The sequence below is a fragment of the Zonotrichia albicollis genome, chromosome 3 (genome assembly GCF_047830755.1).
Source record: "Zonotrichia albicollis isolate bZonAlb1 chromosome 3, bZonAlb1.hap1, whole genome shotgun sequence".
NCBI classification, from domain to species: Eukaryota; Metazoa; Chordata; class Aves; order Passeriformes; family Passerellidae; genus Zonotrichia; species Zonotrichia albicollis.
In genome coordinates, this window is record NC_133821.1 from 51,272,386 (window position 1) to 51,288,729 (window position 16,344).

Sequence of the window (16,344 nt, forward strand, 5' to 3'; positions counted from 1 at the left end):
GGGGAGAGAAAAGTTTCCTTTGGATAAAGGTATTTTGCCATGTACCTAGAGTATGGTTAGAAGGTAAACTGTGTTAAAAATTTGCTTGGAGAAAGGTAAGCAAAAAGATGTTAAATTACGTAAGTTTGTAGGAGAATCAGGAATAAAAATGGTGTGATTTCTCCCTCTCCTCCCCAGTGTATTTACCTCTAAAAGTTTTTATTTATAGTCTTGGGTCATGAACACAGACACTGAATGCATACTGTTTCCAGGGACTAGTGAGCTGAACAGACGTTCCAACTTGCTGGTCTGATACAGCTGCTACCTCTGCCTTTACCACCCCTCAGTGCTGACCTCAGCAGTGGAGGGAGCATTGAGCTGTGTGGTATTGGGTGGTGTAATAGCTAATACACCTTGTCTAGAGCTCCAGCTCCTCCTAATCCGAGGCCTGGATTTTTCATGGTGTCCAGTTTAATCAGCATCTGAGGTTTGCTTACCTTAGCTTCAGTTCTCTGAAAGCTCGTAATATATGTAATAAGATAATACAACTGAACAGTATGGTGAAATTTTTAACTATTCTTGCTGGTGGCTGTTGTCTCCCAAGACTCTGCTAAATCTACTGTTATTGAGAAAAAGTGTCTATAGGAAAATCTGTTCTTTCCTGAATAACAGCATGGATTCCAAAATTACATACCAACAGCTATGCTTTTCCAGGCTTAAAAGCTAGCTCTGTAATATGTTCAGTGTCTTCTGTGTGTTTGTCTTGAAGAGTTGACTTAATTCTGTGATAAGCAGTGTTTAATTCCTGAGAAATGTTTGGACATGCTTGTTTTGACATTTAGAAATAGCTGGTGGCTTGAGTGAGATTTGAGTTCACGATTGTTTTGGCAGCTTCATTTCCTAAACTTACTCTTCTTGTATTCGCTGCAGTCTGCATTGCTTTCCTTTTTTCCTCCTTATGCCTAACTTTATTACTGTGTAAAAGAATAGATGCCTCAAATTTGGAAATTGAAGAAAGAAAAAGCTAATAAATATGCATTCGGCAAACAGGTTTCCCTAAAGTCCAGCATTGCTAAGAGGCAATTTGTGGCATATAGACAGTTACCTATGGGCATAAAAAATTAATGTGTAACTGCCATTTTAACAAACAATGTCTTAAAAATTTTACTGTGGCAAGGCTCAGAAGGCCACGTGTTAATAAAAAAAAAGCCAGTTGTATTGCATAACAATATTAGTCTTCTCTGCAAGTGCTGGCTTTAAAACACTGTGCATGAAGTTCTTCCAGCTTTTTGGAACATTTTGAAACTAAAAAATAACAGTTGTATTGAACTGAATTCATGTTTTCATTTTGATTACATTTCGCTTTTAGAGATGCAGTTAAGTAGCATCTTTGCAGAACTACTGAGGTGGATTATTTGGATATTTTTGGATTATTTGTTTTAATTTCTGTATTTCACATTTATGTCCATTTAGTTCCTCATTCTAAAGCAGCCAACTAAACAAATAAAAGAAAATGCTTTTGAAATAACACATGTCTAACCTATCTTTATTTACATTGTGCATCTTTCTTTTTTTTCCCTTTTCTTACTACCTGCAGCAGACTGCTGTGCCAGCAATCTCTGTTCTAGATTTGGTATGTTTGTTTCTTTCTCTTCAATATCTCTTTCCCATTTCAGTTCCTTATTATTATTAATAACAGCCCTATGTGCTTTGGATGATGATCTGGCATCTTTGGGTGTTCAGAGATCATTATGGTACTGTAAGCAGTCAGTTAACTGCAAGCATGCATTTGAATGTTTTCAGATATGGTGATTCCTTTCCCTGTGTTTCCTTCCTCTTAGATGTTGTGTTCTGCTTGCAGACTTGATTTGTTTGTTGCAGCAGAGATCTAACATAAAAACTGTATCTACTGATTTGTGCAATTTTGTTTACAAAATCTTACTAATAACTTTGAATGAACAGGCTGTGAGGTAAGAATGCTTCCCTTCCCTTTTGCACCCATGCAGGTTTTAGAAGAGCTCTAAAGAACATTTCCTTTACAGTTTGAAGGGAAATTGTACTGAGACCCTAATAATGCAGCGCACTTCTTCAGCACATGCTGACACCCTGTTGTTTGCAGGTGTTACAGGTGTTTGGTTTTGGCAGATTAACATAAAAATGGATTGTAAACTCAGAAATCACTTCCAAACTGCCATTTCCAAGTTGGTTGCATAAACATGCAATCGTTAAATTACAATGTCATTTCAGTTTCAATTGGTTAATACTATTCTCTTGCATCTAAGACATGACAGGCTTTCAAACTGCAACCGTAATTGCTATGACTCCAGCTAATTTTGTATTTTATTGCACTCATTGGGCATGGAAAAGGAGTTTTGTGGTCTTCCACAGCAAAAATACACCCCCTTCAAAGTCAATTTCTGTGTAATTAGTGTACCAGTTCTAAAAGAAAGGGTATGCTAGTAAAATTTAATTTGTGCTGCTTGGAAAAACTGTCAATGTGTCGGTTCAAAATATGGATTTGAATATTCAGCACTGCCTTATGAAAAAAAATCACCTTCTAAAATGCATACCTCTTATAAAAACTAAGGTGCTCAGTTTTGTATCTGTGTGCTAGTGAGTGTTAAACAGCTTACAGCAGTGGAACAGGTGAAGCATTTCACCTTCTTGAATTTAAGGACAAGCCAGGAGTCATGGATTTTTCAGACTTAGCATCTTATCAATATTTTCTAATTACTACCTATATTTTTTTTTCTCAAACCTTGACTCCTGGAGCTGCAGCTCAATAGATAGAAAGCTTTTCCAAGCAGACAGCAAACATCTGGATCTTTCAGCAACAGGAGGTTGGTGAAGGCAGACGGTATCAGCAGCTTGAAAAATGGATTAGACAAATACATAGACATCACGCCTGCAAGCAGCTGCTGAGAGGATTAGACAAGGCTGTACCAGATGACATCTCTGGCAGTGTGCTAAATGCCAGGGGAATGCTAGAAGAGAAGGCCAGGCTCAAGTGCAGCTCTTTTTGCCTTGGTCAGAGACAGAAAAATACTGGGCTAGATGGATGCATGGCCTGAATCAGTCGATGATTTATGATGTTCATAAAATTAGTTTTAAAAAAAGGCAGCAAGCTAATACTAAAATAGTTGAACGCTACACCCAGAAAATACTACTTTTCATAATTTCATTATTTTTATCCCATTCACATGACTTTTGAGACATAAATGCATCTAAACAATGCCACTTCATATACCCAAGTAATTGCTACTTTGTTTTTTAAAAAAAACCCAAAACCAGCAACAACAAAACCATGTCTTGTTTGATGCTTATTTTGTATGTCTAGGGTGAGCATGGTTGATAGCTGTTCTTCTAATTACAAGGCTGAAGGAAGGTGATGAACAGTTAATACAAGAATTGTCAGCTTAGATAGTGTTTGTTTTTTAAATTCCCCAGGATCTGTGAGATCTGACACAGCTTTTTAACTGTTGTTAAATAAATAGATATAAATTTAAAGTTTTCCTGGAGCATCTTTTAGAGTGTTATAAGCAGTGGTTGGAGAAATTAATGTTTTTTGAAATTTGAGACTTCCTGGATTTGAGAATGGCCTGCCAGGCCTGTGGATATCTTAACATTCCTGATAGGATCAGCCCAACTGACCCCTTTACCAGGATCAGTAGCTTGGAGGAAGGGTGGACTTCTCTGCCCTCCGAGGTGTAGGAGCAGTTCTGTTGGCAATAGGGAGACAAAGCTGTGTGACTGAGCAAGTGCTTGGCACTTTGCAGTAGAGCTGGGTCAAAGCAGGGGAGAAGAATGGGTGCTTTGTGCTCAGCTGCTTTGCTCAGTTACAGCTGGGAGAATGCTCTTCTCCATCACTCTGGCTGTACAAATTAGTTGTTCTTCCCTGTTAAAATATAAGCACGTGGCTTTGGAGGAGATAGTGGAAGTTCAGTAAATCAGGTGAAAATATGTCTTTTAAACAAGAGAGAAACTGATTGGGATAGAGAAGCATCCAATCAAAATACTCAATCTGGGAATCTTACAGCCCTCTCAGTAGAAGTGTGATCCAAAGCTGATTTTCCTATGCATCTTGAAAATTTGGGGTGAAGGTAGAACTGGGTACTGTTGGAACACACAGAATTACAGACACATCCCTGCAAGTGCTCTGGCATATCTAATCATCCTACCACTCCCTGCCTTGGTCTGAGAATGCTCCAAAATAGAAACTAGTTAGTGATCATCAGGAAATGAAATGTCATCTCTTAATAGTTTCTGTATTCTCATTTCTGCCTTCCATACAATTTTTAGCCATTTTCCTGTAGATATTATGGCTAGAATAGCCTCTGACCTGAATACAGTTGTCTTCACAATTCTTACAATTCCGATGTTAACAACAATTACCAGGTGGGCAGCTTGGTAACTTTTGCCTTCTCTCTTTAGTTATGGTCAGAAGACAATTAAACAAACCAGTCCTAACTTTCTCTATAATTTAGTTGGACATTCTTTACCATTTAAGTGCTTTTGAATAGGAATATTTGCTGCTAAGCAGTAAGGCATCCATACCATAACCTGGGAGCAGTAACTGCCATGTTCAGGGTGTTTTTCTAATGTAGTTGGGACAGGAATTTTCCTGTATTTTCTCACTGTGCAGTTTTTGCTTGCCTTTTTTTTTCTTCTTTTATTATTAAGAGAAAATGACTTCTCTTGTATAAACTCCTGTGAATTACTAGCTGTATTTCCTTTTGACAGCAGTATTATCTCCTTTGCTAAAATAATGTCTTTCTAATAACTAAGACATGAACTCTTAATCCAAGCAGGGAGTTGGTTAACTACTCTGTTCCCTGCTCTGCAGTGCAAACTGAGCTTGATCTTTATCTTTGTTGTTTTCAGCAAAATTTTAGCCCTAAATAAGGGGAATTTACTTGGAAGTAGCATCCTCTAAAACACATTCATCAAATTAATTTTGTTCTTTAGCTTTCATGCTCAAAAATGAGCAATGGGAGGAAATAATTGGAAGAAAATTAGCCAAACAGTTTATACTTTTTTATTAATTAATTGGGGAGGAAGATACTTGCATTAAGGTTGTCGTCACAAAATCTATTAAGATTTAATTTCTCTTTCTCTCTTGTACTACTTTGTGTCTTAAGGGTCTTTTTCTGCAAGTGAATTTGGATTGTAAAATAAAATCTAGGAGTAGAAAAGTATCTCTGTTACATGCAGTTTATAGCAAAATCAAATAATTTTTTGATTTAAACTAATAAGGATTTTTTTTTTAATTGTGGGGAGGAAAAAAAAAGATACTTTGAAACATATGCAGCAGTAAGAAATAACACAGCATGTAGTCCAGTTAATTTCTAGTTGTATTACTATACCAGTGAATATTCCTGTCCATTAAGGGCTTATATGCTGCTTGCTTTAAAGAATCAGGCAAATTTTGGATAGTGCTCAGTTTTCCTATCTGTGCAGCATCATACACGTATATAAACCAGTATTGTCTGTTGGACATGAGTTGTTCTTGTGCGCTTGTTTCATCCCAGTAGTCAAAGGTTTTCTTTTCTTTGCTCTCTGCTTTTTCCAAAACCCATCTGCTGCAGATACAGTGGGAGATTTTATTTCCTGAGTCTATTTGCAGACTTGCTGAATGAGCCTGTTACTTTAAATGGATTGACCCTTTGACTAATGAGTCATGATTTTCTGGTACTTAAATTCTAATCCAGAATGAAAAAAAGAATTGACTGCTGTAGCTGTGGACTTTTGGTTCCAAGTGTTTAATTTCATTTTACTGTACCTATGACACTATGGTTGTTGAAGCTCTTCAGAGCATGAGTAACATCAGTCTTCTACTGGGGGTTCATACATGACTGCTAAAAATCTCTCCCTGTGTAATTTGTGCTTTTATGTATGTATTTCTGTGCACCTCTATTTTGCTTCTTCTTTCCTTAGGGATTTTAGGCAAGCCAGTGTAACAAAGCATACTCGTAATGACTGGAAATTGTATTGATGGATCTGTAGCATAGCATTTTCTGCTGAATGAGTTACTTTTAGATGCCAGTATTTAGTTACATTTTTAGTTACCTTTTTGACCCATCTTGCCCATGTGAGTGACCAATTAAAATTGTGTCTCTGTTAGTTACAGGATGAAGAACGCAGACGGCAGCAACAATTGGAAGAAATGCGGAAACGAGAAGCAGAAGACCGGGCCAGGCAGGAAGAGGAGCGCAGACAGCAAGAGGAGGAGCGGACCAGGAGAGAGGCTGAAGAAAAGGTTGTGGTCTTCTGAATGCCACAGGGGTTCTTGCAGGCCTTTCCTCTTCAGCCTGCCCAGTACCAGCTCAGTGTTGGGTCAGCAGGGTTTAAACACAGTAGCCTGGTGATAGGGATCATGGCCCAAGGCTTCAGTTTGTCTATCCAAACCAAAAGGGAATTAAAGAAACAGCCCATTCCTGCTGGCTGGAGTTGACTGGTATTGCAGAAATAGTACTGCAGGCTTAGTGCCTGACAGTTCTTAGCAGGAGCAAGGCTCTTAACTTCAGAGCCTTTCTGAAAATTATGGAAGAAATCAGGTACTTCCTGTTTTCCTTCAGCTCCCATCATAAATTGCATACCTTTTTTATTATCATGGCTCAGTTAGTGCTATTGGGTTTTCCTGTGTCCCAGTAGATGGCACTTACATATTTCTGTAGTATTTTTTAATATAGATACAGAGAGAAGCATGAAATACGATGGAGTAGTGATGAATATTCCATATTGTTTTTTATGTTTGGACTGTGGGAGGGAAGTGGTTTCTAGAAAGCAAGTAAATAATTTTAGCAGATAAGTGTGCAGTCAAATTATAAAAATTCAGGGTTGTAGGTTCTGCTGAAACATTATACATAAATATGAGAAGCTTAACTGATCAAACTAGAAGACAAAGCAACTTATTTGACTCAGCATGTTTCTTAAGACCTTTTTGTTCCCAGAGAAAGCAGTTACTTCTGTTCAGTTTGCCTCTTAGTAACACTGACTTCAGAAAGAAAGCTGGCTTTTAAAGTTGTTCGTCTTGAAAGATTGAGCAAATAAAAAAGATTGAGAAAGCCCCCAAACTTTAGATACATAAACTTTGTTCATTTATTTTTCAGGCTTTGTTAAATTGTTTCCCATAAACAGTATGGTTGGATGAGTGGAAGAGGTGGTAATAAGAGAGAAGTGAGGAAGGTGTATCTGGAGTGCGGAAAGTTTTTAAAAGTAGATTGTAGACACCTTCAAAAATGCAACCAACAGAAAACAACTATGGCTTTCTTAACTTCTGAAAATGATGCAGCCACATGACATTTGGATCACACTTGAAAGAGTTTTCACTGGCAGATGTTGACTAAGATACTTCTACCAACTCAGAACTCAGCACCATCAGTAAAATGGTTTTAGAGAGTAGTACAAGGAGATGAGTTTCATGTCTTTGCCACAGATGAACAAGATCAGATCTATTTATTATTTTTTCGGGATAACTGACTCAGTATTGGACAGATAAGCATTAAGGTGGATTTTTTTAAACATGTGGATTAAAACCAGAAGTTAAGGTTATTTCAGATGCCATATATTCCCAGCAGAAATTATTCTATGCTTATACGCAATGGGTTTTGTAATGTACATACAGTTCCCAAATACACCTCATTTGTTATCGAACTACTGAATAAACCCTTGTATTAATTTACAATGTGTCTGAGACAAGAGCTGAACAGAATTAAATGTTATTTAGTTTAAAAACAGAACAGTCTTTTAAAGAGGAAGAATACACAGAAGGTATTTAATGACCTTTTAAATGGTCAGTAACCTCATGTAGATATCATTAGAATAATTTCTGTTTTAAATGCCTTTAACAGTATTTGTTTGATGCCTGTTTTGGAAAAATTCTTCGTAATACTTTTTTTGTGTGAAAGTAGTGTTCCTGGTGTTTATACTAGAAACTTGGTTAGGAGTCATCTATTCCAAGGCTCTCTTGACTAATTTACATTGTATAAGCATGAAACAAAATCACAAAGTTCCTTTAAGGCAGTAGTTAATTTTAGTTATATTCCTCTCCCACAGATTCTCTACAGCTTTAGTAAATCTGCACCTTATTAACTGTAGTTACAGTTTGAGTAATAAATGCTGGAATGCCCTTAGTTTACGCAGGCAGTTGCTTTAGTGACCACAGGCAGTGGTAAATCTGTAAATAGCAGCTACACTGTGTTACTGGATGGCTGCTGGGTTTTTGCAAATGTGATGGTTTGACCACTGGCCAAACACCAGTGCACCCACGAAAATCATTCACTCTTAGTAGTAAATGTTCTCTGTACAAGTACATATAGATGCCCTGCTTATAGCCAGAAAAGGAGACCAAAAGGATTGACAGAAGATGTTTGTAGCTCATTGATGGAAAGCTTAAATCTCGTGGATTGAAATGTCTGACCACTGTGTTTCTGTTTCCTCTGGGCTTTTAGAGGCGCCAGGAAGAGGAGTATTACAGTCGCTTAGAGGCTGAAAGGCGCAGGCAGCACGATGAAGCTGAGCGAAGATTGCTGGAACCTGACGAGCCTGGTCTGTACAGACCTCCGCTTCCACGGGAATATGAACTCCCATCCCCAACCCCTTCATCTAACGCTCCTCCTCCCCCACCTCAGCGAAACACCTCTTACCTCAAAACACAGGTCCTCTCCCCTGACACGATTTATACTGCCAAGTTTGTTGCTTACAATGATGATGATGATGAGGAGGAGGATTCCAATCTAGCAGGTCAGGATAAGTACTCCAGCACAAGAAAATCCTATGGTGACTTTCCTCCTGCCACCCTTAAGCCACAGCAGCCCTCCCGCCAGCCTCGCCCAGTTTCAGATGGCATCTTTCTTTCCAACTCATTCCAGTCATCTTCTGTCAATGCCAACAGTACTACTGTCAAAAAAAGCCAGCCCCCGCCCCCATCAAACAAACCAAGTTTCGTCCATGCCAGCAGCTCTAAAGGTAGAAACAATGAAATAAGTCATCTCTTCAAAACTGTCCTTGTATTTTCAACTCCAGGGTTCTAGATTTAATCACTTATTTTGTGATTTCCCCCTCCCTTAATCACTATTTTCACTCTGGTGATCTACCTTAAATCTTGATCTTAATATGAATCCTTCAATTTTTAATTATTATGATCTCTCAAATTTTCTTGCTCTTTACCCAAACTTTTCAAAAGCAAAAATTCCATCTTTCATGTATGAATCAGAAATTATTTTAACTGCTACTCAATCAGTTTGAAGTACTGTTGGTTTTGGCTTTCACTCTGTATCTTTAAGTGATTTGTTTTGTATGACTGCTGTTTACTCAGAGCATCTGGAAGTGCACCTTTCTTGAACACAGGAAATCTCTCCTAATGGGTTCATGGACAGATCTTATCTTCTGCTTTGTTGTTGGTACCAGGGTTCTCTCTCTTTTAATAGTGTGTGCAAATGGCTTTAAAATTTGTATTTGTAGATGTAGATCTTAAATACACAAGCACCAAGGGAAATACAGGTCTTGCAGTTAGTTTCATGTATTAGGCACCATTCCTGAATTTCTGGTTTGTACAGTGCAGTTTCCTTGCAGAGAGACAAAAATCTAAATTTCATCTTAGTACTGTTTTACTCCTTCCCTTCTATACCTCTATGTTTCTTTGACTCCTCGTCTTGTTGTTGTTGTATAACTCCAAGCTAACCATAATGAAGTTTAATTTCAGTTAGAGTTCTAGCTGCCAGGAACTTCAGCACCATATTTTACCTGCAGAGTACTAGTTGAACTATACTCTTGAATCCAAAGCTAATTCAGTCCAAAGTCTGGGGATATTTTTTAAACTGATGCTGTATAGGAGTAATCTTGTATACTTGACTATTTGAGTATGTCTCACTCTGACAAGATTGCACTTTATTGATACAATACTTAGTCTTTAAATGGCGGCATCTGCTGGTGCTTCTACATTTTTTTTCTTCTATGTTCTTTTGAAGGTGGTGGCCATGACATTCTCATAGTTTATTCTTTTTACTTACACTGGCAGTTAACAAGTGCCTGACAACCAACTCTATGTGATCAATTAATCCTTCTAAAATGAAAAAGGTAGCAAGTCACCTGAGATCCCAAGGGAAGGTGTTTATGCTGGCTTCTAGCTGAATGGCCAGCTTGTTTGCTGGACTCAAGTGGCACAGATGGAATCCTGTAGTGTGTTACATCCCTCATCACTTTTTTTGGCTACCTAACAAATTAGGAAATCACTCACTTGCTTTATTCAGCAGTGTGCCCTGGGCATTGGGAAGATATGAGCCTCCAAATAGGTTCCATCTATTAGAAGCAGTTCTAATCCAGCTGCAATAATATGTGACTCTGATTTAGGATATATACAAAGCTACTGAACTGCTTGTCCACATCCTGTTCAGTTGAGGCTCAAGTCATCATTTTCCAGCAATGAAAATTAGCATTCTTTCCTTTGCAGGGCTGATAAGCTTCTGCTACCATTGAACTGCTTCCAGTGCTGAAGAGAAGCTCTGCACTGTATTGTGTAGTTTTTAATATTACTGAAGGACAGTTTAGCTCAGTTATAATTACTGTCCCACTGGTGCAGTTGATGATCAGTAGTTCCACTGTTTGTGGTCAGCACAACACCCAAGTTGCATTAAAAAAGTATCTACAGTGATTCTCCTGTAAAGTCAGGGGAAGCCTGATAATTTATGCTGGTGTTGCATGTGAGATCTCAGGATCTAGTCGTCTCTGTGGTAATAGCCTCTCTTCTGCAAACCCACTGTCACTCCTCTCTAACTCTGTAATAGGTTCTGAATCTTAAAGGAAAGTGAGGAAAGGTTTTAGCTTTTCAGTGTGTTTTCATTAAACTGGAGTATAATTCTGGACGCTACATGCTGTGTACTACCATAATGCTTACTACCATGCACCTGAAATAACTGATAAACCCACAGCCAATTTTGTACCAGAAGAGCTTCAGCTTTTGAACACCAGATATCACAAAGAATTAAAAATATTCTGAAATGGCAGGCTTCTGACATGAAACATGGGTACTTTATGTCTGTACTTAATTTTTTTTCTTTCAAAGGACTTTCTAGGAATTCTTATTTGAAATTGACTGTAATAAAAAGTAAAATGTGCCTTCCATCACAGCATGTAGGCTTGCAAAAACTGTTGCTTCCCTTCCCTATTTGGCACTTAGAAGGCTGCACATGTAATCAGTTAGGCAACCCTAGAGCCATCAGTCACTAGTTGTCACCACCACTCTCCCTGGCTCCCATCATCCACAACCCGGAATGCTATTTAGTATATAATTGCATTTCTAATCCTGCTTTCTGTTAATATTAATTGAAAAATTAATCTCAGGAAAGTGAAATGTTCAGTGGTATTGTTTGTGCACATTTGTTTTTTGTGGAAAACAATCAAAGGACAATTTACAAAGATTTGGTTAGGGTTTTGGTAACAATTAAGGAATATTGTAGTATGATGCTTCGCCTTTAATAGCCTAATTCATAAGCCATACAACTAATTATGAATACTCTTATTTCATAATTTTTAAAATAGCCATGAGAACAGGTTAACTTCACTTGATTGCTCAAGCTTCTCTGAAGACTGCCTGCGTAACGTACAAAGCCGTTTGCACAAAATGCAGAATTCACTGTGCAGTTTGACCATCTCCCATCTCGCTAACTCTGTTACATTCCTGTCCTTTACAGCTCTTTCCTGTTCTGAGTGTTAACTCTAGTGAACCATGCTTCTGCAAATTTTGCTCTCGTGCTTTCTTCCACTGGGTCTTTAAAGACCATTGGGTCTGTCAGCTCACCAAGGAAAAAGTCAACACCCAAATGAAAAACACTATCTAAATGCAAATGAAACCTTGTGGATCCAGCCACAAGCTTTTCAAAGTAGGGAAGGCAGTACTTACAGGAATGTAAGACTCACAACTAAGAGGAAAAAAAAAATCTTTATATGCCTGGCATACCTAGTATGATTTGGTTTGCTGCAAATTTTTGATGGAAAAAATTTGTCCTACAACACATTAGCTAAATTGGCTTATGGGTTCTAGCCTCAATCACAATTACTGAATATTTCTGAGAAGTTAGATGTACCAGTGGAAGAAGCAAACATCTCCTTTTGTACCAAAGAAGGTTCACAAGACATAACATGAACAATATTGAGATCAGAACTGTCTGAAGACAAATCTGAGTAGTTTGCTACACTTCTTTTTACTCTTTTCATGACAGTTATTAAGAGAATATGGTCTTAAATATAAATTAAATTATTAAGCTTCTGATTGGAAATAAAAGGTTTTGTCTTGTGGCCTTTACAAGGAATTAATATAATGTGTAAAACCTGTGTGTTATATCAACTTAAAGGTGCAGTGCTGCAGGACTTGAAATTTAAATTCAGAGGCAGGAGGGAGGGGCCATCTCAGTGATACAGTTTGTGTATCAGACTTAGCAGCGACTAAAATTTTGATTCTGCTGAATTGCAAAGATGGGATACGCTAATCTTTGCTTACTTTTAGCCTCAGAAAGAGGAGCTACAGCTAATTTACTTCCTGTGAAGTTTGTCACAGGATAATGAAGAGTGTTGCTCTTTCTGTTGATCTTCTTGAACAGCTTCTAGTATCTGCTTTACAATAAGGCTTAATAAGATAAAAGACCATGATTTGGCATGTGCTGGACAATCTGAACAAAATGGGTTTTGACTCAAAATTAGGAATCAAAAAAATAGCCCATTTGAAGAGGGTTTGAATTTAATAGTACTGGGATTAAATATTCTAGAGATCACATGACCTCTGATTATTTATGATTCTCATTTGAATTGTTTCTTGAAAGAAGCACTGCACCTTTTTGAAGGAATACAGTATAAAACTTCTGTGTTGTTGCTGCTGTACTTAAACCTACTTCTTTCTTTTGCATAAGGAATAAATTCATACACTGGATCTACAGGAGCTGCTGCTGGGGAAGTTTATCGGGATCCAAGAGACAAAAGATCTAAAAGGTGATATACAGGAGTCCATTGACTTTTATACAACTAACTTGGCTAGCTTCTGCAGTATCTTCTGTTGTCATCGTTGCATCTCCGGGGGCTGCTCCAGAGTTCTGCTGTTGGCTCTGTTATGGGTTACTATAAAACACAGTTAAGTTCTCTCCACAAGCCCTTAGATGATCTGAAACATTGCTGAATAGCAACAAGTTTTGGCTCTACAAGTAAGCAAAATGGTCACTGTAAATGAGCAACTTCACCTGGTTTAGGTGTATTTATAAATCTGAACAGTACCTCCGCAGTGGGATTCTTACAAAACCTGTAATAAGCATTAAAGATTTAAGTTGTGTACACATCTCACACAGGCTTTACCATGTATCATATTGATGATGGGATAAGAAAAGGACAAGAAAAGCACTTCCAGTGCTTTTTCTTAGAAATGTGCCACCACAGAAAACTGCTTTAGTTTAGCCAAAGCAGTAATGCTGTGCTAACACAGGCAGAGCCTTAGTTTATAACCTGCCATTCACGTTGAAATTGGCAAGCATTTCCATTTATTTTGACATGGAATAAATGGTCAAGTCATGAATTTCTCTCAAGTGACAGCACAATGTCAGAGTTAAAGGTATGTGTGAGGAACAAAACCTTTCAGAACATAATGGAGACTGCTTTGCTGTAGTCAAAGAAGCTGTAATTACGTGTCATCAAGAATGATTATGTTTAAGGATCTTGTAGATGAGAATTATAAAGAATATTTTTTCTTTCCTTTGCAGTCAAGATGCAGATTTACCTGGAGCACCAGAAAACCTGACGTTCAAGGAACGCCAGCGACTTTTTTCACAGGGTCAGGATGTATCCAATAAAGTAAAAGCTTCTAGGAAACTAACGGAACTGGAAAATGAGTTGAACACAAAATAAGATTAAAGCACCTTATCAGATGTAATGGATGATCTCCAAATTGAGGGATTGAGATTGGGGGCACACTACTAAGTATGAACAGAAAATGAATGTTTTCTGAAAGGAGTGACTTTGATTCCTCTATATCTAAGACTGTTAATTAAGACTTAGAGATGTTGCAATAGCAAGAAAACTGATTACTTTGCCAGGAGCTTGTGGTTTATACAATGAAAGCACTGTAAATTTTTAAAGATGCGAATCACGTGAAGGTAACTTTTTTTCTGTTTTGGGGGTAAAGTTCTTTTGCACCAGACCAAGTAGCACTTGTCAAAGATAAGTTCTGTTTCCTGGTGTTTTACAGACACACTTTTGTTTTAGCTGCTGAGCAGAGAGAGTGAGAATAGCTTGAACTGCCTAAACTAAACTGTGCACTAGAAGTTAGTATTTTAGGTTGTTTGACAAGAAGCCAATGTCTGGGCCACCTTAAATAAGGTTTCATATGCAAGTGTGACATACTGTATGGTGTTCATAGAAGAATCAGTATATCAATACAGATCTTACCATTACTTAGTACTGGCATAACATTCTCTAGACACATTCTCTAGATAGAATCTTGGAATAAAAATGTCTCTATTCCTCTGTATTTGTTTGGTTTAAAATGGATGCCTAAGATTTTATCTGTAGTTATGGAAAAGTCTACGTTCTTGTATCCCCACTATATGTGCTTCAGACTTTGAAAAAATGTGAAGATAACAACCTTTGGATAACTGTTTCACTAAAAATTACATAAGCAATAGATAGTAGGCTACACTTAGTGGCCCTTCATCAGCTAGGACCAAAATGTTAGTAGTGTGTTAAAGGCAAGGATTACAGAAGGTGAGCAGAACACGTGGGTATGTCTTCTGAGAAATTCATATCAGAAGTGATAGGGCAATTAGGCCTGGTACAGCATTGATAAGTCTGTTATTATCAGTTCAGCAATAGATTTTTTTCCTATGGAGATATCAGCGGGCATATTGAGAAGAAGACTGAAGTGCAAAGCATCAAATACAGTACTGCAGTCTGGAAGTGGGAACATTCGTAAGGTCATTACCAGAGCTGGTGTGCTAGCAAGGAACCATCCCTGCTCATGCTGAGGAGCAGTGCTAGTGAGCTCCCATTCCGTCTAGCTGGCTTTACTGACATCCTATTATGGTTGTACTGAAAGCCTTTTTGGCAGTTCAAGCTATTTTTTCACACTGTTATAGCCTTATTTAATTTTTAATTGTTAATCTTTTTTCCTCCCACTATTTCCTCAGCTATGCTTATGTGGCTGATGATGTTGGGAATAAGGACCTCATCAGAGTCTTTCTCATTGTGTGATGTTAAGACAATATATATTGTGATTCCAAACAAATTTTCTATTTGACAAAGCCCTTTACTGGCTTTAGATGATTTTTTTTTCCCTGTATCATATTGTTCTCTTATAAATATATATTTAGGGATTTGTGCACACTTCCAAATACAAAGGGGTAGACTTTCACTGCCTTAGGAATGAAATCACTTTTAATAAGAGTTGTATGATAAATTAATGCAGGTTAATGAAAATTGGAGTGTAAATATTTTTTACGTATTTCAGGTTTCTTATTTGAAAGTGTGCTTTTACCGTTTCACCTGTTAAATATGAAGTAGAAGATTAAACTGGTTCAAAGTGTTAATGAAGGATCTGCATGCTTGCTATGTCTGTTCATCAGCAAAAGCAAGCCTCTCCCAATTTATCTTGAGAACACTAGCAGCCTTACAGTGACACATTTTTCTTGAAGAAAAAAACTTATGCTGTGGCTGAATTACTGTTGCTGCTAGACTCTGAAAAAGGCTTAGCAAAAAAATACCTATAACCTTCAGTTGAGTGGATTTGGCCGCTATTGGGCATTCAGGTCAAGTGTGAATATGTGTAAAAGTGCTTTTCATATTTGTCTGTGCATTATTTGAAAAAAAAAAAAAACAAACATCAAAACTGCTGTAGTTTCCCATTTCTACTGTATTTCACTTGCAACCTATTTTTAATAAAGTTTGTATTGTATTTAACTTTGCATTTAATGTTTTTTGTATTCTTATTTAATTCTGCATTCCTAACAACAATATACCAGAGGGGCTCTTAATATGTTTTGCCTTGCCTGTCCTCTTAAAACGTATTTATGAGCAAAGTCAGTGTATCTCATATGAAAACTTCAAATTAATTTTACATGGAGAATCAACAGAGGCTGACCTTCACTAATCAGGAGAATTTCTTAGCCTGTTTGATACCTATAGTGCTGACATGAAGGAAGTGATTTTTACAGTTAACCAGCAGTTTATGAAGTAGTAAATACCAGTGGTGTCGATCATACAGACTCATCACACTGTATCTGTATCTTCCTCAAGTGCAAAGTTGTTTTTCTAACAGCAAAGAGGAACCTAGAACATGGCATCTTTTGGAGAAGTAAATAGTGTATGCAGAGTTTCCACTGGGATTGCTGTGGT

General features: G+C 37.6%; 1 protein-coding gene across 26 annotated transcripts in view; it reads left to right on the top strand.

Annotated features, from left to right (window-relative positions):
• AFDN (afadin, adherens junction formation factor) overlaps positions 1–15,916 on the top strand; it is a 115,346-nt gene extending 99,430 nt beyond the window's left edge. For 8 of the 26 annotated variants that reach the window (XM_074537387.1, XM_074537393.1, XM_074537394.1 and 5 more), the window contains 5 exons: positions 1,577–1,612; positions 6,101–6,235; positions 8,430–8,946; positions 12,882–12,960; positions 13,719–15,916. In XM_074537387.1, the coding sequence (XP_074393488.1) occupies positions 1,577–1,612; positions 6,101–6,235; positions 8,430–8,946; positions 12,882–12,960; positions 13,719–13,863 (912 nt within the window). In that variant the 3' untranslated portion in view covers positions 13,864–15,916. The remainder of the gene's footprint in view (positions 1–1,576; positions 1,613–6,100; positions 6,236–8,429; positions 8,947–12,881; positions 12,961–13,718) is intronic. The other 18 variants (XM_074537402.1, XM_074537411.1, XM_074537407.1 and 15 more) reach the window with 10 other exon arrangements.
• Positions 15,917–16,344: the final 428 nt, after the last annotated feature.